The 23429-nt window shown below is 43.8% G+C and overlaps 1 protein-coding gene across 2 annotated transcripts in view; it reads left to right on the top strand.

Moving 5' to 3' along the window:
• FBXW7 (F-box and WD repeat domain containing 7) overlaps positions 1-23429 on the top strand; it is a 190657-nt gene that overhangs the window by 138420 nt on the left and 28808 nt on the right. The window contains exons 1-2 of one of the 2 annotated variants that reach the window (XM_064449877.1): positions 18201-18470; positions 20959-21041. In XM_064449877.1, coding sequence (XP_064305947.1) covers positions 18315-18470; positions 20959-21041 — 239 coding nt within the window. In that variant the 5' untranslated portion in view covers positions 18201-18314. Of the gene's footprint in view, positions 1-18200; positions 18471-20958; positions 21042-23429 lie in introns of those variants that run through there. The other variant, XM_064449876.1, reaches the window with a different exon arrangement.

The following is a 23429-nucleotide window of genomic DNA, read 5'->3' on the forward strand; positions in this document are numbered from 1 at the left end:
AGAGTACTTTTCATAGAAGTGATGATCATTTGTGCAATAACTTTGCTAATGTAGCCATAACATCTTACACCTTGAAAAGTCCCAATTTTTACCTGCTATTTCTCAGCTACCCAAACCCTTCATTTGGTTACAGCTAAGCTGGGCAAAGAGCACTTCTGTTGGCAAAGAGCTCATATCCAGTCTTAACAAGAAGCTGTACCTGCTTAAGATACTATTTCTTCCAGCTGTTTGTGGGCGCCCTGCTCCCACAGCACTACTGGTAGAAGGAATATGCTAATGCTCACAGCCACATCTCTGCAAAATCCAGGAGCTTAGTTTACACCATTGCAGTCATTGATAAACATGTGTCTAAGTCTCGTAGGTTGTTTGCCTGGGTAGGCTCAGCACAAACCCTCTGTTTAAGGGAAGTGACCTCTGAAACCTGCTGGCAAAGTTGTTTGTTAAAATGAAATGGATATTTTAAATAGTAAGGCTTTGCCAATCTGGCTTGTTTGATTGGAGTGGATTACGTTGGGCTGTTTGTGCGAGAGCTGCTTTGCTGGCGGGTGCAGGAGGCTGTGGAGGAAAGGGTGAGTGACAGTCGACTGAGGCAGCCTCTTACCACCTGGGGTGTGGTGGGCGCTGCTTCCACTGGGACAGCAAATGTAACATAACTGTGTCAGTGTCACGGGCTACTGCTAGCTGTCTCTAGGCTGACCCCATGTATATTTATTAACATGTAATTCTTATCAGAACATAGGCCTCTTGTATATCTATCCTGCGAGTAGGTTACTATAGTTTACCTTTCATAGAGCCAGGAGATGTTGCCCAAAGTCCCACATAGCAGCACTAGAAACATAACTCAGGACTCCTTCAAAAAAAGAAAAGATAAATTAGACCGAAGACAACTTTACTCAACTAAGTTGTCTTTTGAACTGAATAAGTGAAATGTGTTTTAGCAGTGCATATCTATCTGTTCAAAGCACTTGTGGAACAGATGACTTGGCCTGCCCCATCACGCAATAGGGGTTTTTTGTGTTGGGGAGTGGGTGAGTGAGCTGGGACTGCCAGTACAGGTCCTATAGCTGCAACAGTGCATAACAAACAGGACTAAATTTTATGACATATCTCTTGATGTTGGATTAAGTAATTTCCCTCTAGAATTTCTCAAAGAAAGCCACTGTTGAAAGTCAGGTATGCCAGTCTTTGCAGGTATCAGATTCAGGAGGTTTTAATGGTTAAAGCAGCAGTAATATGGGTTTCTAAGATCTCAGTTCAAATCCTGGCAGTACCATGAGTTCCCAATGAATTCGGATCACTTATTCTACCAACGGGGAATCCAATGTATTTTGGCTTCTATGAGTCTGACCAGTTGGTACTGTGAACACGTCATCTTCCAACTCAGCTATGCTGGCTCAATAAACTGCCACCCTTCAGGCTACTTGCAGGTATTTGTCAAGCATCCTGCCAGCAGACTTCTGCTGTTTCAGATCTGACACTTAAGCTGCTCATGTCATCACTTCTTAGCCTGTTTAAGTGGGGGAAAAGTGCATTTTTTTGCCAAAAGATCTGCTACTGTATATAGCTGTATAAGCCAACTTAGCTCACTGACTGAAACAGGTTAAGGAGGGAAGAGCAACCCCTTTGTCTGGTACAGCTATATCCAGAAGAGGATATGGCCATGGCTCTTCACATCAGGAGCTGATTTTGACTAGTTTGTTTCAGAAAAGCATATGAAAGGTACACTCAGTCTCTGTCTTACAGTGAAGGAAATCTGTAGAGCGGCCTGGGCATTTCATTAGGAGGAGAGAGCAGTAGGTATGAGGAATATTTCTGGAGTAGACAGACCTCTGGTATAAGATTGTTCTTGATGTAAAACATGTTTGATTGTCAGTAGTCATCTTCCCATGGGTTTTGAACTGGGAAAAATTCACAGTACCGTCCTCTTCTAAAAGATTTATTTCCTTGTTAACTGCAGTTTTCTATTGATGTAGTCTAAAGTCGTCCTTTCTGGTCTGTACAGAGGTATTGATATGGAGAGTGTGTGCTTGTGGATTTGCTGATTGTTGTCCCAGCATTTCTTTACAACCAAAAGGTGGAAATGGCAATATGAAGAAACAGTCTGATGCCTAACCAAGTTTTTAGTCCTTTCTTCCTTTAGGTTAGTTTAGCCCTCAGCTTGTGGGCCCCTCACTCCATTCAGTCACACTGAGCTGGGGCCTCTACCATATATCTCAGTAGTTCTTACTTTGAAAGGGCAATCTTATTACAAGGAATATTGATGTTATTTGACAAGCCCTTATTATACACATTGAGCTATCTGTTCTCTTCCTTTACAGTTTTGAGATCTCTCCCAAAAAGTGCTAACAAATGTATTAGGAGCTCCTTAAAATTAGTTTAACATGAAGAAGCAAATATACTCAGTTCTCTTACTAGTTTAATGCAGATCAAGATAATATTCTCACCTCATTCCCAAAGGCCTTGAAAGGAATAATGCAATTCTGTGCTGGCATCCATACAGATAGAAGGATGTATAATTGCATTATAGGGAAACTACTGCAAGCTGCTCCTCCTTTCCCTTTCATTTAAAAACATTTTGAAGACACTCATGCTGGGGGCAGGAGGGCTTAACATCTGAGCACCGGGAAGCTTTTTCTTAGCCATGGGGTCTTTGAGAGTATTTCTGAGAACTGTGGTTTTGTTTGGGAGAGATGAAAAGCTGGAAGAACGGGTAGAAGGTTTAGAAAGACCTGTCAGGGGCATAAAGTTGTTCAGTTGCATTCCTGAAATTCTTGTGTTGTCTGGAAGCAATCAGTTGATAATTTCTTTCAGGCTGAGGTTTTCATTGGGCAGGACTGGATTTGTTCAGATATAGATGTTACTGTTCAAACTTACATTAGAGAGCATAAGCTAGATATGTGACAGGGGCCCAGCTGGATGTCATCGCAGTAGCCTTTGTCCGTCTAACTTCAAACTACCCTCAAAACACTTCTTGACACCATCAGCTGGCTGGTTGCATGGTGGGGTCTTGTTTGAAGCCCAGTTATGTGTTCTGTTTCATCAAGTGCTGACGGTACCTCAGTAGAGAAACTGTATTTGAACCACTCATTGGGATCTCTGTAGGTATTATGTACCTTTGAGCACAAATTCTCCTCAGGAGTTCAAGACACTTTGCTTGCTTATTTGCATACTTAGGTAGATATAAAACTAGATGAACACTAACTGCCAGATGCAGATAAAGAAAATAGCCTTCAAAAAGATAGAGAGGATTGGATTCAGCCTGCTGGTTGTTCTCACAGCCTTTATAGCTGTTCCTCAGGATAGTACCCCCATTCTCTCATACTTGGGCATCTGCTAAACTTGTAAGTTGGAGTTCCACTTTCTATTACAACAAAAAAAAAAATACAGGTTTTGTGGGGGTGGAGGAGCCACTATAATTGCCCTCCTTTTTTATTTTTTTCTTCTTCTTCTGAGGTGAGATTTCTTTCACTACAGCCATCTCTTTAACCTTGGTGTTCACTGCCTCTGCTTAGAGAACAGCTTTAGGATCACAGCTCTTCAAAATGGATACATTTTAGATTGTAATAGATGTCCCCTGGAACTTGGAAATAGGAAATGAATTGGATTTGCTGTGTCTTGGAACTGTTGACCCATGCTTTAGATCAATGCAGGCTCTGGCTGAGTCTCCTTCTTTTCTCTTTCCCACATTTAGTGTGTAGTACTGAACAGCTAGCCCAGCTCACTATTCACATTTCTCCAGCTCTTCAGAGTGCAACACAAAACATCCAGCTGTCCACCTGCTGTAAAAGGAGAAAAAAAATCCATTCTTAAACTAGACGCATGTAATATAGTAATGTAACTAGTTATCATGAACAGGGAAGTGAAGAAATCCCAGTTAATGTAACTGTTCTTGATTCTTGGTATCCTCACCTGCTGAGACACACTTAACTTGCCTCTGTGATATGGCAAATTAAGTACTTAGTATTTTTTCCCCTCAGTATTTTGCATAAAGAAGCACAAAGCATATTCAGATTTTCTGGTTAACGAGCTACTACTCCAAGAGCACCTAGTCGGTGGCTCTTCACTACTGATTAGCCCACACATCTTGCTGCAGGTTTGAGGCTTGTCCGTCTAAAAGGAAGAAGATTTCAGAGGGCTCTTTGAAGGACTGTACTGATAAGGAGACTGACATCCCTGTCTTAAGTTGAAATGTATCTTACTGGCTAACCTGATCTCCATCTATGACAAGGTGACCCACTTAGGGAATGAGGAAAAGGCTGCGGATGTTGTCTACCTAGACTTTAGTAAAGCCACAGCATTCTCCTGGAAAAACTGGCTGCTCATGGCTTGGATGGGCGTACTCTTTTCTAGGTAAAAAAATGGCTGGATGGCTGTGCCCAAAGAGCTGTGGTGAATTGAGCTAAATCCAGTTGGTGGCCAGTCACAACTGCTGTTCGCCAGGGCTCAGTGTTGGGGTCACTTCTGTTTAATATCTTTATCAATGATCTGGACAAATAAGTCCACTAAGTTACCCTCAGTAAGTTTGCAGGCAACACCAAGTTGGGGAGGAGAGTTGATCTGCTTGAGGGTAGGAAGGCTCTGCAGAGGGACCTGGACAGGCTGGATCGATGGGCCGAGGCCAGTTGTATGGGGTTTAACAAGAGCAAGTGCCGGGTCCCGTGCTTGGGTTGCAACAACGCCATGCAACACTCCAGGCTTGGGGAAGAGTGGCAGGAAAACTTCCTGGCAGAAAATGGCCTAGGGGTGCTGGTTGACAGCCAGCTGAACATGAGCCAGCAGTGTGCCCAGGTGGCCAAGAAGGCCAACAGCGTCCTGGCTTGTATCAGGAATAGTGTGGCCAGTGGGAGTTGGGAAGTGATAGTGCCCCTGTACCCAGCACTGGTGAGCTCACCGTTTGCATACTGTGTTCAGTTTTGGGCCCCCCACTACAAGGACATTGAGGTGCTGGAGTGTGTCCAGAGAAGGGCAATGAAACCGGTGAAGGGTCTAGAGCACAAGTCTTCTGCAGAGCTGCTGAGGGAACTGCGGCTGTTTAACCTGGAGAAAAGGAGGCTGAGGGGAGACCACCTCGCTCCCTACAACTACCTGAAAGGAGGTTGTAGCGACATGGATGTCTGTCTCTTCTCCCTAGTAACTTGTGATAGGACAAGAGGAAATGGCCTTAAGTTGTACCAGGGGAGGCTTAGACTGGATATTAGGAAAAATTTCTTTACTGAAACAGTGGTCAGGTGTTGGAACAGGCTGCCCAGGGATGTGGTTGAGTCACCATCCCTGGAGGTATTTAAAAGATATGTAGATGTGGTGCTTAGGGACATTGCTTAGTGGTGGACTTGGCAGTGTTAGATTAACAGTTGGACTTGATGATCTTAAAGGTCTTTTCTAGCTTAAATCGTAGAATCATAGAATTGTTTATTGTTTTAGCTTTTAGCCCAATAGTCTGCAGTATCTAAAATGCCTCTCTGAATTACAGGGAAAGTTAGATTCTTCTGCTCTATCTTCCTTGGCAGGTTGATTGCTCAGTCTAAACTTGAGGCTGTTGGATTCCTTCTTAAATTAGCTTTCTGCCAAACTTACTTTGTGTCAATCAGAATCAGTAAATATTAGCATACTTTTCATAAGGCGCACGAAGAGACTGTTGCTGCAGTTGTTGGTTTTAAAAAAAAACCCAAACTTTTGCCAGGTCATTGTGACCAGGTAGCGTTCTTGTGCCACCTTTATTTAGGTTAGGATGAACGTGTTCATTTTTTTAGTGTTGCGTACCAGAGAATAAGAGGGTTGCTCAGCCTAACGTTGCATGCAAATCTGGAGACCATCCGCTATTCCTAAACACAGGGATTTCAAATAATTTGTGACCAGGAGAGACATGGAATGAAGTTTGCCAGAAATCTAGCAGGAACCAACATAGAATCCCTCATATCAGTCAACCGATTCAGCTTTTTGAATCAACATAGCCTGGGAGTTTCTAATCCTTCTGGTGATAGTGGCCTGCCTTCTAATTTTAGTCTCTTTCAGTTAGCAGTCACTTGTGAAGTACAATAGACCAGTGGAAAAAAAATCCGCATTTTAAAATAGTTTTTGAAGAACAGCATAGGCATGAGTCATACCTGTCCCTGCAGGCCGCAAAAAGCTGTCGACACTTAGCTGGGAAGAAGTGTATTTAAACTTTGTTCTTGCCAATTTAAAACACTTTATTGAAAAACATGAATGAGGTTGTAGTATTCCATTAAGACTGTTTTTATCAAATTTTAATGAGGAAACATATTTAGACAAGCAGCAAATGAGTTCTTCCCAGAATTTTCTCTTTAATCAAGTATTCCTAAACATTGTCTATTATTTTACAAGGGACAAAAATGAACATTTTCAAATCTTGTCCCAAGGGGGAATTCAGCTAACAACTGGGACTGTATTTAAATAACTGCATAGAGATTTAAATTTAGGTTGATAAGCGAATGATCTGGTCAGTGGCTTGTAGCACATTTTGTTGGAGGTAGATAGTAAAATGGGGATTATTGAGTTCTGGCCAGTTTTCAAGGTGCTAGTTTGTTCTGCATATGGAATTAGACTGAAGGGATGAGACCACACGATGTGCAAAGCTCGTGCTGAAGGTTAAATTACAAGGAACCTAACAGTACTCTGTGCTTTGATTTTTGCCAACTTTCTGATCAGAAAACTGAGACTTCTGCTAAATACCAGACTGCAGACTGGTGCTCTCGTACTCCTCCCTCCCGCTTCCCTTTCCCACTTACATTCAGTCTCTCCCCGTCACATCAGCATGCCTACGACACGTAGCAGGATTTCTTTTTCCATTTTTGTGAGAAAGATTGGCATACATAAACCAGTTTGGCATTGATTGAATATTAGAGATGGAATATGATAATAGAAGGAAAGTGGGCAAAAAAAACCCTAGAGATTTGTCAGATCATTGCTGGCATCGCTTTAGCAATCTTGTAGCTAATAACATGCTTTAGCAGTTGCTTTCAGCAAAAGAGAAGGAATAGGAATTAGGACGTACATTTGCACAGGCTTTATTGCAGCATCTTTAATCCCTCTTCTCGTGTACTAATTTCAAATAATAGTTTTTAATATTTTGCATCTTTCTAGAATATTAAAATAGTTTAAGATGCAAAGAATAAACTTCCCATACAGCCAACCACATTGGTGACTTGGACTATTTCTAGATATTTTGCTCTGTGGTTCTTTGTTTCATTTTTATGGTAAATCAGTAACATTAGATGGGCTATGTTTCCTTCAGTAATTGGATTTTTGAAATACTAAGAGTCTTCATAACGTTACAAACTTTAAAACCCTGGCTGCCATCTAATTTTGTGGTTACAAGTGAATGGAACAGCAAGCCAAAAATTTCTGAAATCTCTAATTTGCTCCATCCTGTCTTTAAATAAGGTAATTGTAAGTTTCAAAACGCAGGAATTTAGATAACTGACTTGTTATTTATCCCACAGCAAATGGATTGGTTTAGGGAGCGCATCAGTTGCATTGCACTGAACTGGCAAGTTGACAGAAGTTTTGGAGAAATGGTTAAATATGTAATGTCTGAGGTTCTGTAAAGGTTGCAGTATGCAGTCTTCCTTGAGGGTAGGTACAGGGTTTTTTGCCTAGTAATTTTTTAGTTCAAGTATAAATATTATAGGTTGATAAAGGGGAGCATAAGCATAAAGACGCTTAGTCGCAACAGTGGACAGGTATGGCCATTTTCTTTGTATGCTGCGGTTTTTACATTTCACACAGGTAGCACTGTTTGAAAGTATCTCTGAAACACTGTGAAATGTGCCACCTTATTTTCATACATTTTGCGTTCTGTGAGATATTTCTGTTAAAAATACCTGTCCTGGGCTTGAATGTATTAGTTATCTATACCTAATCTTACCTCAATAATGCTAGATTCAGTGAAAAAAAAATACGAACACCCTAATAATTCTTATCCGCCTGGTCTGGGTGGGGGCTACTTACCCTAATTTATGCAGTGCTGTGTTTCTTGTAGAGGCAGGCAAGTGTGTTGTATGGTTTCTAGACTGGAAGCACCTGTTCAAGGAAGTTTGTTTAGAAGGGGCAGGCATGCTGGTCTGCTTGCCCTGCCTGTAGCCCCTTTTGACGTGAAATTACACAGCATAAGGTTAATGACAGTGGGTTAGCAAGGCTTCAAAGCATCTCGTGTGACCCCGGCATGCCTGGCATTCCTTTCTGCTGTGCAAAGGTTTGGAACCAGCTCACTCGTGGCTCCCCCAGGCTTCTGGAGAGGGGAGAGTTGTCATGGCAATAAATCATGAGGGTGTCTGGAGGATGAGTAAATCGCCTTCCCTGTGCTCTACCATAGGCATGGGTTGTGGTGAGAAAAGGAAGCTGGATGAAGCAGGTACAATGTGTAATCATCCTCTTTGTAACCACCGCTGTCACTTACCAGCAGGGCAGTGTGTGTGTCGTGGGAAAATAACCATTTCTGTGTACCAGAGACACTTCGGGCTGCGAGGAGTCTGTGTCCCACCAGGTCACAGCGCTGACCAGACTGACCTGCACCCTTCCCCTGGACTCACCGAGTATGCCGTGGCCAAAGGCAACATGGGCAGAGCTGCATCCTCCCTGTCGCGGCTGTTTCCAGCTGCTCCGCAGATGTGGCCAAGTATGGCAGGGGAAAAAAGCTAAATATCCTCTGTGTCCTGCAGTCCAGACACACACAGAGCCTTGTTGATGATTGGACACTGTATAGAAACATGCTCCCCCTGAATTCCAGGGAAGGAGAAAACATGGAAGAGGAGAAAATACAGAATAAGAAAAGGAGCGATAAGGTGGGACAAGTAGTCTTGTTAGACTGAGATGGTGTGTCGAGGGCAGGAGGGAGGAACCTAATGGGGAATTGCTGGGCCTGGAGATTGATACTGAGAGCAGAGGGCAGGGGAATGGAGGACCCTGGGGCTGGTGGCTACAGGGAAGTGAGGATGAGGAAGGGATGGGGGGAGCCCAGGAGATTCATACACATTCAACAGGACAAACTCCTCTCCGAGGCTGAGATTCATGGGTCCCATCCTTCTGCTATCAGCAGACTGCCCTGAAACTTGCACATCATGTTCATCTTCCTCTAGTGCTGCTGCACCAAGGGTGGCATCCTGCTGTATTCCTCACCGCTGGTTACTTGCAGCAGCGGGGCATCATGTGGGGGCTCAGGCTGCCCTATGCCACTGGCATGCTGAGCAGGGAGTCACCGTGTTGCCAGATGATGGGGGGAAAATTAAATTCGATGATGTTATAAAATCCTGCCGGGATGCCATGCCGAAAACACTCGCAAGTTTGCCTTTGCAGACTTGATGCACATGCACAAGCGGGTAACGATGTGTCTTAAATTACAACCTAAGCTGCTGGTTTTTCCACAGAATCTGTCTTACTCTGTATGCACCATGCACAGGACTGTCTTGGTAAGCAGCTTTATAGGAGTAAAAACATCTTACACCTGTCATTTCAAATTCTGTTGAATGCTTGGTTTTGTAACCTTTATACTCTCTTTAGGTAATGCAGGTAGGAAAAGAGATTTGACATTTTTAATAGTTTTTTCTTCAAATTCTTCCTAAATCCTTCTGGTATCATCTATAATTCCAGGAATTCTTCTGCCGGTAGCCTAAAGGCTCACCACTAACCCATTATCATTCTCACATACCACAAATGAGAGGCAGAATCTATTTTGTAAACAGATTTCTATAGATTATGCCAGATAAATAAGCACTTGGCAATCAAAATTAAGCTATCTCCAAAGAAAATAAAAATAGAAAAGTTAACAGAAAGCAGGCATTAGATACCAGCACTCCATTTGTATTCAGTGTGAAGGACAGACTTTTTTGGAAAGCCATCCAAGTCCAAGCAGACTTTTCTTTTTCTGTACAAAGGTGATTTCCCAACCTGCTTACATTTGAATGAAAAGAGTTTGACCACTGGTATTCAAAGGCAGAAATGTACGCTTCACCAGTTTGGAAACATTCTTGTCAATATAAACAAAACCAACTCATCTCTGTGCTTGAAATATTGAAAAAAAAGAACCGATCCCTATTAGGGTTGTTTTATTGGGGTTTGTTTGGTCGTTTTGTATTGTGGTCGTCATCTGTTGATCAGCCAGGAGGGCTTGTGCTTTGTGCGCCTATGACAGGATTTAAGAACAGTCTCAAGCACCTGGTTTTCTAACTTTATGGGCTACATAACAGGCAGGATCTGTGAAATTACTGTAATAAGAACATGAGATAAAATTACTAAAAATGGAGCCCAGGGGTGGTATTTTGGAAAGCGACTACGTAAGCACCCAAAGAGTGAGGTGCGGGTGCGGACTGCTGTCTTTGCATTGCCCCAGACTGAATACCCTGTGCCCAAGTGGTGTGTGGCAGCCTCTGCCCATGGATTCAGTGGTGTGTAGGGATATCCGGGAAAAGAGCAGCCCAAGGGAGGAACCCGGATGGGATGCGCAGTGCCAGCTTCTTCCACAGAGCCGGGGTGGGTGCCAGCGGGGTGCAGGGGCTGTTCAGCGGGGCAGGGTGACACCAGGCTGGCTGGCCGCAGCAGCCTGCGCGGTGCCGCTCGGGCTTGCGCAGGATGAAGCTCGCAAGGTCATCTCTTCGGGAAATTTAGGAACATACTTTGGTCTCTGAAGCAACTGCTGCTGTGTCTCAGACAGAAGCACAGCCCTGCTCAATGTGAACTTGAGTGATTAGCACAGCTATTACTGCATCTATAAATAGAATTCCTCTTACAATATATTAAGTTTAATGATATAATAAATAGATTACAGTTAACTTTAATAGGAGCACAATGAATGGAGACACAGTCCTTACGAAGATCTGCTGCCATTAGCGAATGTTTTGCAAGATGCATTATATGTAATACCTTCTTCTTTTGAAAAATGAATAATGTAACAATACTGTGGAGAAACAAAACACAAAAAAGCAACTGTGTTCCTGTTGCATGGAAAGCAGTCAAGTACGTGAAAGTGCAGGTTGCATTAGCAACCTTAACTCTGCTCCTTATGAATATGTATTATGAAAAAATATTTATTATATGATAATATTGCTAGCTTTAAAACAAACCATACAAGATTTCTCTGTAGGAGACTTGCATGTGGTTACTGTCACCAGGAATTAAAAGCAACATGAAGCCTAGCTCCATGGATATTTTTATTTTTGTTTTCATTTATCTTTAACAAGGAAAAAAAATGCTTTGGGAATAAAATGTTTTGGGTTTTTTTTTTCAAGTGAAATAATATACAGTTCTAATGAGACAAGCTCCTTGGAGTTTTAGCATGACATGTTTAAGAAGGGTTGACATTCTACCCCCTGCCTGCGGTTCGCCTTGTTGTGCTTGTTTTACGGTAAAACTTTAATATTTGAGTGTCCCTTTCCATTTGACAGAGACTTAAGTATGTTTTCCAATGCAAATAAGTCACTCCGTGGTAATAATACAGCCCCCTGGGTTGGGAGGACAAAGCCTAAACCCATGTTCCTTGCCATTTCACCTAAGGCTGTAGTTTGGCAAGCATTTAAGGTAGCTCTTCTGGGGGCTTGGGTAAGTTTTAAAGGAGATCAGGCTCTACCTCTTGCTATGCTGGCGCAGACATCGGTGTGGCCATGCAGTGAGGGAGGTGGGGAATCTGACCGGGCTGAAAAATAGCGCAGCTTTTTGCTGTCCCTAGGTCAGTTGCCAGCCCAGTTGACCACACAGCCATACAGCAAAGGCTGTGGTGGCACCCCTGAGGAGGTGAGGCAAGCGTAGAAATGGATGGCCAAGGGCAGCCGCCGGTGCAGGGACTGCTGCTTTTTTTTTTTTTTTTTTTCTTTTTTTTCAGTGGCTGTGTTGGCTTAAATGAACATCAAACTATAGCCGAGAGAGTGATGCCTCTAGGTGTAAATAATAGGCTTATGCTCTCTGCGTGGGACACTCAGGTCACATTTCCTCATACCTTTCTCTCAGTGGTGTAGCTGGCTCAAGAAGTTTGCGCCCTGCCTGTGAATTGCTCATTTGCTTCTGCTGGCTCAGTTGTCTGTGAGGGCATGGTGGAAAATTAAACCAGTTCTAAAAAAATTGAAAAAAAAAGCACCAGAAGGAAAAAACTTAAACCTATTTCTCCTCACCCCACAGCAGTTAATGAATCTGGTTCACAGAGCATTTCTACAGATGTTTGTTCCTGCAGAAAAAAGGGCAAGAGCCATTCGGGGATGGGAATGAGCAGGTGAGGCTGGGACATCTTTAAGCTGGTGGTGCCACCAAGAAACAGTGCGTGGAACTGTCCCCTTCATAAATGGGTGTATGACAGCTTTGGCTGTGCTCCTTTACAATAACCTAAGCAACGAGGCATATGTTGCAAGTTCTGTGCCCAACTACAGGCAACCAACAAAAAGGACAGGAAATATGACCTTCAGAGGGGAGTTCTGCTCTGCTGGAGACACAGTGATGCCGTATTACATTAAGCCTGTCTTTGCAATCTTCCTGCTCTTAAAACAATTTAATTTTATTCTAAATATCCGCTGCTGCAGTCTGTTACATACACTTCATGTATAGATTCTTTTCAAAGCTATTTTTGTGGCCTTTAACTAGCACACCTTTTGAATCCTATCACAATATATTTAAATTTAGGGTTTTTTTAAAGGCAAATGTTAAAAGGAAGTGGTTTATGGGGAATCTCTGCTACAGATATATTCCTTTAAAAACAGTATTTATAATCAATGTTCATACTATTCTAATAAAATCATGATTTATTAATAAATATTAATCTGATTTTTAGTTGCTGTCTATGCCATTTCCTTCCCTGCAAAAACAAAACTTAGGGGCTATTTACAATGTTGTTTAACTACAGTACCTTACTTTGCATGGAAATAAATAATAATAATGTGTGGGAAATTTCAGTGTGAAAGCAGTCTTCAAAATGCTTTGCTAAGAAACACTACACAATTAGTAAACCGATTCAGTAGCACCTCTCATACTTTGTAATATGTATTCTCCGCTCCATTTAAGTGAGCTTTAGAAGACTCTGCAATTCACTGTAGTGCTTCTGCGTGTCCTTCCTCCTATGGTAGAGTTCCTGCTGCTTTCCATACTTCATCCCAAACTCTTAAGTTCATCAACACCGCAAAAACATGTCACTGATCAGCAAGGTGGTGGCAACGTGCAGGATTGTGTTTGGGTTGAACTACACAAGATCTTAAGCTTAAATTTCTTTCTACAATTATGTTGATGCAAACATGCTGGAGTGGGCTTCTCTAAGCCTGCTGCAGGCATTGCAAGTAAATTGAGTAGAAATTCCTCCATCTAAACTGCTTCCAGCGAGCCAAGCTGCATTTGTTCTTCCTTCATACTCTGAACGTAGCAGCTGTTGGTCACAAACTGGTGCACTTAATTTCTTCAAGTCTGTTCTGTTGCATCAATGCTAGTTGTATATTCTACACAAACACATGGTTATACCTGTGAGATAAGGTGCGTCGTAGGCTGAGCCCTTGAACTTTGCCTGTTATCCAAATATCACTCTCCCTTAATTGGTCAGTGCCCTAAAACTTTTGTCTCGCCCTGCCCACAGGTATGGAGTTTACCCATAACATCGCTTCTAGCTCAGCACCTAGGATGCACTCTAATAAATCTCAAATTAGCGACAGCCTTAATTAAGGTCATTGGCTAGCCCAAGCTGAACCAGGAGAAACCGTGAGAACATGGGATTTCCAAGATCCCAGTGGATCACTTGTTTCATTTCATAATATATTGAAAAAGAAAAGGATCTGGCAATAATAGCGGTGCCATTTGTAGAGGAAAGGCCTGCCCTGAGTAACTCTGGAGCATGTTTAACACTTGCTATCGTTTTTTTCTCCTCTTCTAAGACTTTGGACTCTAGCGTCTGCCTTTCTCATTGACTGAATAGGGAACTTAGGCTTTTACATGTAGGTGTGCTAAGCTAAGCTGTAGCTAAATGTCTAAAGCAGATGGCAGAAGTACCTCTCTGCGGGGCCAGATTCTTGCCTGAATGGGAGCATTTGGCAAATTAAATGAAGTATGTGGTCGGATGAAGAGGTAGAATGTAGAAGACAAAGCGCTGGCTGCTGCAGCTGCCCAAACTAGATTACCAAGCAGAAGGGAAGTGTTTAGAACTTAAGTGGGTCCAAATTTGAGAAAGGGAAAAATAACTAAGCATGACTCTCCTTTCTGGGTCATCTTCACTGTCTCCAGGGTAAATCTTGTACACCTAAGGATTTGGCCCCTCTTGATTAGGGCATTTGATTTCCTCGGTGGAAAAAAAATGCAACCCTATTAGACAACACATGAAAATACTTCTGAAATGTTTCTAAAGGAGTCAGTCTGCTAAACGCCTGCTAAATGTGCAGAGTACACAGAATCCCTTCTGGCACCGTCTTGAGTGATGCATTTACCAATATTAATGGAGATACCAAACCATATTGCTCCACAGTTCCTCCTGCACACATTATGCTCCTAACGCACATACTCGCATGCGAAACGCCAATTACGGCTTTTGCATTCCGTGGTTTAAGCACCAGTATGCTTCCAAAATGCTGACTGGCCATTTACCCCGGCCAGACCATCCTGTGGCCTCTCCGCTCAAAAATGTTTCTCCAACCACAAAAACAAAAATGTTGTTTCTTTGGTCTGTTGCACTGTAATCTCAGTTCTTCTGGGGATTATATAGCTCTGCGGGTGATTTCTGTAATTCATTCTAGTCTTTCATTAGAAGTAATAGACGGTCTTAATTACAGCATGCCACATGACAAACTGGTAAAGGTGCTAGAAATGTTGCCAACAGGAAAAGAATTGGATGGTGTGAATTTTTATTAATTAAGAGCTGGCAGTACTGACGGGAAATAAGATTGGACTTGGGTCCACTGGAAACTGTGTAATTTTGGTGTAGACATTTTTCTAAATGTCACGAATTGTACGCTGTTTGTGGTTTTAAAAACTTGAAAAATTATCTTCGGCTTAAACAAAATAAAACCAATCTTTGAAGTTGAATATATTTTTTTATATATCAAATAGGGAAAGAAACATGGCAACCTTAGATTTTCCTCTTAACATTGCTTTATGAGCTATAGTCTTCCTCAGTGTACCTTAATTTGTGATGAGCATTTACTTTTTATACCATTAAGTAAGTATTCCTGGAGCATATCAAGTAACTGCAATAAATATAATTTCAAATGTCAGTAGAGATGTAAACGAATGCATCATCTCTGCTACTTGCTGTCAGGCTCTCAAAAGCACCTGAGGGGTTGGGGCCTTATTCCTCCACCGCTGTGTTTTCCAGGAAGGCGCAGGGTGAAGCCGAGCGACCTGCGGCGGAGCTCAGTCTTCCCGGGTTGCGCGGTTCCCCGCTACTTTTGCAAAGCCTTAAGTAATTTCTTACAATTGAGGGTGTGGTGTATTTATGACACTAAACCTTTCTGAGGACAGGGGAGCTCTCAAAGTGAAGGGAGAGAAAGAAAGCCATTTCTACACAGTACCTTAGAGCGGGGGCCTAACAGGAGGTGCCTGTAGCCTCTGGTGGAGTGTGTTCCTCTCCATCGACTACAGAGAGCCCAGGCGGTGGTTAGGCATTTTGGGGAAGAGCAGACACCCAACCAGCATAGTCTCGCTACCCAGAGACTATCAAACCTAATTTGAGGTAGGGATGAGGATTCTTCATTTGTAGAGAATCGAAAGTGGTACCACTATAGAGAAAAAGACTAAATAAGTGAGAGCCAGAGCCATATCCATACGCAATTTTTGCCTCTTGCTCTGAGAAAGGCAGACTGCTAGATAAAAGATGGTCTGCGTTCAGATGTCAAAATCTGCCTGTGGTATCTGTAGCTAAAATTAGGAAAGACCCCAAACCTTTTGTGCAGAATAAATGCCTGATATACTAAGTTTTCTACTACTAGCAAATGACTGTTGGGGTTACTACATGGGTCCTGACTGAAGCAAGAGAGATTAGCAGTTACGTCGGTGTTTTTTTACCATGAGAGAATATCTGCCAATCATTATCAAAAGAGAAGGAATCGGCAGTAGTAGTACTCCAAAAGAGAGGAAAATAGTAATTTCTAATTATTAGTCAACTCATTGACTGCTTTCTCTGAAGCACATTTTGTTCAAAGGATAAATCTAGTTACGCTGTCAGGCAAGTTGCCTTTGGGCTGGGGGAGAGGCTGCTCCCTGAGGATTTCCTGTCAGTGCCCGCTGTGGTGCTGGAGGAAGAGTAGCCATCGTCCCCCCTCTGCATCGAATGCACTCACGGGCTGGAGAAGGGCAGAGATAGCTGTGAACGTTACAGGGCATTATGCATGCATGTATATGAAGTACTGCTAAATCCCCACAGCGAGAGCGTTCAAATTCTTTCTTACTCTGATGATTTGGGTACTAATTGCTTCCTGTGATTATTTAATGTGTATATGCAGCCTATGGTTTTTTTTTTTCCCCCTTCCCCTTTGCATGTGATGTGCTAGCAAAGGAAGACAGTAATAGTCTCCTGGGATATGTACAGCTCTCTTCGTATCTGAGGTATGAAGTCAACTCAAGACCATTTTGTTCTCATAAAATATACAGCACTGCAGTTTAATGGATAATGGCATAAATGCCAAGATTTGATGGGCAGAACCATTTCCACTGGGAGATGAAAAAGACTACGAGGACTCAGTGTTGGATGGGAGATACGCAAAACAGTACAGAAGTGGGATCTCGTGTGCTGTCAGGGTAGTGATTTTGCCTTACCTGAGTGTGCTAACGCCTGGCACACTCAGCTGTTACAAAGCAATAACATGTATGAGATTTTTTTTTTTAAGTACTAATGAGGAAGCTGACGGGTTTTACAGAAAGTAATTCCGCTCCTTTAGATGTGTGTTCTTTTTTTCTACTTTCTTTTTTTTTTTTTTTTTTTTTTTTTTTTTTTTTTTTTTTACTGATTTGGGTGATAAAGACGGTTTCCCCTCAGGTCAACAGGAGCTGACTATGTGTTTGCTTCTGTTTGAGTGCACCGGTCTGGAGGGCTGCTGAGCGTCTCCAGTTCCCACTGCACCTGGGGAAAATTACAGCGGAACGCTGCAGCGTCAGATCACGTCCTGGGTACGCTCTGCGCTGCTCTGAACTTGGGCAGAAAACTTTGCGGGAGGGGAAAAAAAACCCAAACGAAAACCAAGAAAAAACTGCAGAAGCTGGAGTCTCGTATTTGAGTTGTCTGTGTGGAAAGTAAAAAAAAAAAAAAAAAGCTGCCTAGCTGCTGTGCTGGTTGCAGGTATCTGTCTGAGAGCCCAGCCATATGTCGGGAACTTCAGTGCCCTTGAATCGAACCGTAAGGGTGAACTGAACAGATTTGCTGCCGTGCAGAGAGTAGGAAACGGCCAAAAGAAACGAGCCTTCTTTAGCAAGTAATTACCTAGGGCTTTCCTTGCGCTTTCACAGAAGTGTGGGTGAGCATCCTTCACAGGGTTTGCTTGCGAAGCCCGAGCTAAGATGGCTTGGTGTTGCCGGAGGGCCGCCCGTTACCGGCGCGGGAGCGCGCAGGCTGCTCCAGGTGCGCGGGGAAGGCTGCCCGCGTCCCGGGGAGACCCGGGACCCGCTCCCGCCTTTCGCGGCTCCACCGCTCCTGGCCTGGGAATTAACATTTTACCGTCTATTACATAATTGCTGGGTTCGGGTCTCCCAGCTCCTAAATCTTCAAACCCCGTTTATTCTATTGTTTAGCCAATAGAGGGTATTTCAGCATCTTCTTCCCCCTGGCAAAACTGTAGCGTATTTCGAATTATTCTAAAATTAACCGCACTTTCAGAGGACTGATTTGCGTCCGTCCACGGAGCGCAATCACGTACGAGTCCAGCCGGGCTCGCCGAGGGCGGCGGTATAATTATAATTAGTGGAAATGAGCTTGTTTTGCTCCCGCTTGGAAAACCGTGAAGCGTGCGGCGGTGGGGGGAACAGAGCGGGGGGGGGGGGGGGGGGGCGGGGGGCGCAGGCCCCCGGCCGCCGGGGCGGTCTGGGGGCAGAGCGGGAGGGGTGAGGAGGTGGAGTGACCCCAGCCCAGGCCGCGCTGTGTGTCCGTCGTCCCCCCCCGTCCCCCCCCTCCGGGCTCTTTCCGCGGGCGGGGGCGGCTTCCCGCCGCGGGCTCCCCCCGGCCGCGCAGCCCGCAGTGCCGCGCCGCCGCTGCGGAGGCGGGCGGGGAGGGAGGGACGGGGCGGGCGCGGGGGGCGGGCGGCGGGCGGGCAGGGGGAGCCGGGCTCTGCGCGGCGCAGGCGGGCAGGGCAGGGCAGGGCCGAGCCGAGCCGGGCCGAGCCGCGCCGCGCCGCCGCCGCCGCCGCCCGCCGTGCCCGAGCATGTCGGCGCGGGAGGCGGTGACCTACCTGCCGGAGAAGGGGCTGTACTGCCAGCGCCTGCCCGGCCGCCGGGCCCGCGGGGCGCCGCAGCCGCGCAAGGGGAAGCGCGCCGACACCATGGGTTTCTACGGCACCCTCAAGATGATCTTCTACAAAGTGAGTGGCCGCCCCGCCCCGGCTGCGCGCCCGCGGACGGCGGGGAGGAATGGGGGGTGGGGGGGCGCGCGGCTTCCGCGGCTTTTCCGCGCGGCTTCCGCGGCTTTTCCGCTCCGCGGGCGGAAACGTGCGGGCGGCGCGGGGCTGCCGCTGCAGTGTGCTGCCGTGTGCTGCCGGGGAGACCTGCCGGCGCTTGGCGGCGGCGGCGATGCGGTGCAGCCCCTGCTCCTTCTTTTTTTTTTTTTTTTTTTTTTTTTAAATACGCTGCAATCTCACTTATTTCCATAAATAAACGTTGTCTAAAGGAGTTGTGTTTTCCTAGCGACAGATTAAATATTTAGGGGGATGTTTGCTGGGCAGCCTCTGTTTTTCGGTTACGCGGATACCTTACTGATGTCTAAATCGTGTCACCAGACCTCCCTGCTGTAGAGAAAGTTTTATCTTCTTCATCTAGCAAACGACGTTTTTGCCCGTGTATTTACTTAGCACCTTCTGAGATGCTGAAAGTCCACCCGTGCGGTGGACCCCGTGAGAAAGTTCCCCAAAATACCCGAAAAAAACCACGCTTTCAAAAGAAACGGGTGAAATCATTATTAGGCAACAGACTAGAGAACCGCATATTGTTTTCTTTGCTAACGCAAAAGAGTAAATCACTGTAGCCGCTTGTTCTACTGCAGGCTTCGTGCTTGTTATTTTTAGGGTTTTGCTTTTGGAAAACTGCATCTCCCTCTTAAGAGAAGCAGGAGAGGAGCACGATGGTGATAACCTCTCAGAAAGGCAAGCTGGAAATAAAAATTTTCCTCAAGCAGAAAAAAAATCCTTTCTGAAAAGTCTACCATCAAATACTGAAATCCGTGCTAAAACGTCTCATTTATGCTTGCAGTAATTTTGATGGCTTGCTCGTCTCGCGCAGCAGTACAAGACGGTGTCCATTATTTTCCAGTGATGCTTCCAACTGGTTTTCGTGGGGCTGCTGCTCTTCCTGGGGCGTGGGGAGGGGGCGAGGGTGAGGTCGGTGGTTCGGCGGCGCCCGCGGCGGCTCTGGCTGGATGCGCGTGTGGTGAGATGCTGTGGGGTGTCCCATGTGAGGCACGGGCGAGAAAACACGGCTACTGGCAAGCTCTCCTGGTTGCGTTGTAGCTGTTGCTGTGAAAACGAGGATAGTTAATCTTAGTTATCCTCCCTTTGTAATCTCTAATGAAGCAAAGCACAAGATCTTCGATGACTGCTTTTAGGGAAAGCAATAATGGTATTTTAAAAGTTTTTTTTAAAAAAAAAAACAACACCACAACAAAACCCACCAAACCCAACAAAGTATATGGACCATAAGCTTTGGAGAATCCTCTGGGGGTTTTGGTGTTTTGTTTTTAGGCAGGCAGGCTGGATAGAATAAATGGTTAAAGAACTATGTTTTAACGCAGCATTGTAAAAAAGATCAAATCAGTGGTGTGAGAAAGACGCCAACTTTTAAACTGTATCTTAAATATGAAATTTTGGGAAAAAGGGAGCAGATGGTCAAACTAAAGTCTGAATTGTTACACAGGTAGTTTATGCATTTTGCAGCTCACAGCTGTAAGCAGCAGTGAGTGTTTTTCTGCTGGCTAAAGTGTTCTGGTGTGTCACATCTGAAAAACAGAAAACCAACAAAAAACTCAGAAAACGCGTTTGGCATGTGTATGTCTCATTGAGTCCAAAAGCCCGTGGTTAAAGATTACCCAAATATGCAGAAAGTAATCTTTATTTGTCTGACTGGATAAATATGGCTTTCACTGGTTTCCATCTCTCTGGTAATTTTTGCAGACTGGTTTCCCCTTTTAGCAGCTGCCCTGCTCATTATTTGGTTTTGATCATATCTAATTACGGGTGACATTCAAGACCGAGGTTTAGTGTTTTTCATCCTTGCCCTTCTTGTAAAAACGTCAGTTAATCTGTCAGTCGGTCTTGCTGCAGTTTTATAAATGCTTTCAACGTACAACTTTAAAAAAAAAGGGTAGACAAAAGAAAAAATATATTGGAGTTATTTTTTTCTTACGCCCTGAAATGAGCGTTTGGTTTATGGTGCAGACAGGCTACCTAAAACTTAACCGTTTCCGTGAGAGACTTAGCGATGAACCTGAACACAAAGAATGAAGGGGTTTGGTTTAGCTCCTTCCCTCCCCTCCCAGGAGAGCAGAGAGGGACCAGCTTAGGAAATAAACCAACACAGAGTTCTGCACACTTTTTCACGTTTGACGCTTGGAAATCAAAAGAATGTAATTCCAATAGATTTTGGACCCTAAATCAGCAATAATGTATATATATCTGCACTGTATAAAACATGTCTCAAATATTGTTGAAGCTAGAAATTAAAGTGTTGCTTTAAATCATCTTGTGAGTGTCAACTCTGTTGAAATTCAGTATTCAAGTAAAAGGTAAAAATGTATTAATTTTTCAGAAGTATGAGTAAGTAACTAAATCCATGTTGTTACTCTTTTCCCTCACCTTGCAGATGAAGAGAAAGTTGGACCATGGCTCCGAGGTCCGTTCTTTCTCTCTGGGAAAGAAACCCTGCAAAGTCTCAGAATACACAAGGTAATTTTAAATCCAGTTAACGGATCACTGGATCCTGATTCTTGCGTGTATCCCGTCTTTCCAATTGCTAAGCCTGATTCATGGCTCCTCTTAATGTTAAAGCACTGTAAAGCAAAGAATGGGCGGTATCAGCATTTGTATGTCGCTTGGCTAATTTAAATTACGTGAACTGAAACTGAGTTTTCATGAAGTAGCCAGACTTGCATTTCTTCTGTTGAGGCTTGTGTTTCATTCTAAATATAGCATGCCCATTTACTTAGAGACTTTTTGAGGGCTGAAGCATTCCTGGGAATAAAATCGATCAGATTTTTAAAAAGGGACGTAATGATAAACCCGAAGACTATTACGAACTGTGATCAAATGTATCACTTTGCTATGGTAACAGGAATGAGAGAATGGAAATTTATGTAGGCAGAGCAGACCATCTGATCTTAACGGGAACACACACACACGTACTTGTTACCCACAATGTGAAATTATTACCGGTTCTAGCCTGCCTCCTTACTACTCCTAAATGGTACCAGATCGCACGAGTAAAACTGCCGCTGTTCCGGTCAGATGCTTTGTGGGGTAAAACACTCCTAAACGTGAGGAGCGGTGGTGGAGTAGAGCCCTGGATGCACGCCTTACAACTGCAGTTCTTGCTGTACAGTTGCCATAACAGTGTGCTTGGATATCACGCTGCTTCCCCTCCTGGCTTGAATTTATAACATTTACATTTTTTCCCTTTAATAAGCATCAGCCCTCACACAAGCATTGCGCTTGCCTCCCCAAACTGGCCGGGGACGTTATTTCTTCTGAATAAGCCATAGCAGCGTTCAGTCACTGATGGATCTTTCAGCAGTAACTTAAATTTTATTTCTCTTCCTTTAAGATGTTTATCAGTTGATGACTGAAAAGTTATGATGGTGGAGGGAAACAGGTTTCAGGGTTGCTTTTCAGATGTGTAAATGCTGCAGTAGAGAAAAAGAGGAGGTGATGCCTTGTTGCTGAGAAGCACGTGTTGCAGCTTCCCCATCCCCCTCACGTCTCAAGTTGGTAGCTTCTCCAGGTTTCTAAACCACCCTCATGCGAGAACACTCTTGTTGGCCACCAGTTCTTCAGGTGACATGCCATTCTCTGCACTCCCGTGGGAGCAAACAGTTCAGCAGCAAAGCAAGTACGCTTCTTGTCAGGTGATTCTGTCAGATTCAGAGGAACCGCTGGACTTGTCCAGCTTCCACAGAAACCTGACTGGCTGCTTCAGGGGCATGAAAACATACAGGAAAAATAAAGCACAGACAAAAATCTTGTGGTTTAATCTCAGGTCAAAGGAAAGAGCCTTTTAGATCCTGTTTTGAATAACTGTTTTTGACTGACAACCAGTTTACAGCAGAAGACGTTAAAGTGTATCTGTTCTGGGGCAAGCTGAAGGCTACGTATTGCTCAGATCCAGTATAAGCCAATTTCAAGAGCCTTATTTTGCACCTTAAATGATAGGCCTCCTGCTGGATCTCTGTACAGGTGATGAGAATGAGTAAGCTGTAAACCCAGATTTTATTTTGAAAATACATTCAATAGACATTGCTTGGATTTTGAGTCATTATTGGCATAAAAGAATCCTTAAATAACATCTGATCCACTATCTTCTAAAGTGCTTGATAATATTTTTTAATAAATAATATTTAGGCAAATGATGCAGTTCTTGTGCTTGCTTGTTTCTGTTTTCCTAGGATCAGGCACTCCTTAAGATTGACAGGCCTGATGAACTTTCTTAGCATGTAGCAGGTAAAGCCAGTAAACAAATGTCATTAAGGGGATCCTTCATCTGTGAAACAGTATTTTTATATCAGCTTCCGTTTCTGTTATTACCCAGTAAAATTAACAGTTAAAAATAAGCCTGTACAAACCAATCCTTACTTTTCTTTACCAGTTTGGGTAAGTGTTAGGACATGCTATGATTGTCCTTCAGAACAAGGAAGAGTAGAGTGAAATATTTGTAGATGATGATGCGATAAATATTAAAAGGAACTTGCCTTGCATCATTTGAAGCTATTCCTGTAGCCACTGAAAAGTCAGTAAACCCCTGAAGCTCATACCTACTAAAAAGCTGGATTTATCATACACAAAAGCAAAGGGGTTTTTGGAGTTCCACACTGTATATAAAATTTTCATGCTTATGCAAACGCTACTGGAGTTCCAAATTTCCTGCTAGGGAATACAACTTTGATATTCTGTGAACGAAGTACTTTATGTTAAAAAAAACACAACAACCAGAAAACCCAGTCAGCTGTATGTCTTTAGACTCCTACAATAGCAGCATAATCCCAGCTCTTTTAAAAGCTCTGTGCCATATGAATGAGCTGGTTTTTAACATGTCAGAGTGAAAAAATCAAACTGTAATTCAGG

Source organism: Phalacrocorax carbo, chromosome 4 (genome assembly GCF_963921805.1).
Source record: "Phalacrocorax carbo chromosome 4, bPhaCar2.1, whole genome shotgun sequence".
Lineage (NCBI taxonomy): Eukaryota > Metazoa > Chordata > Aves > Suliformes > Phalacrocoracidae > Phalacrocorax > Phalacrocorax carbo.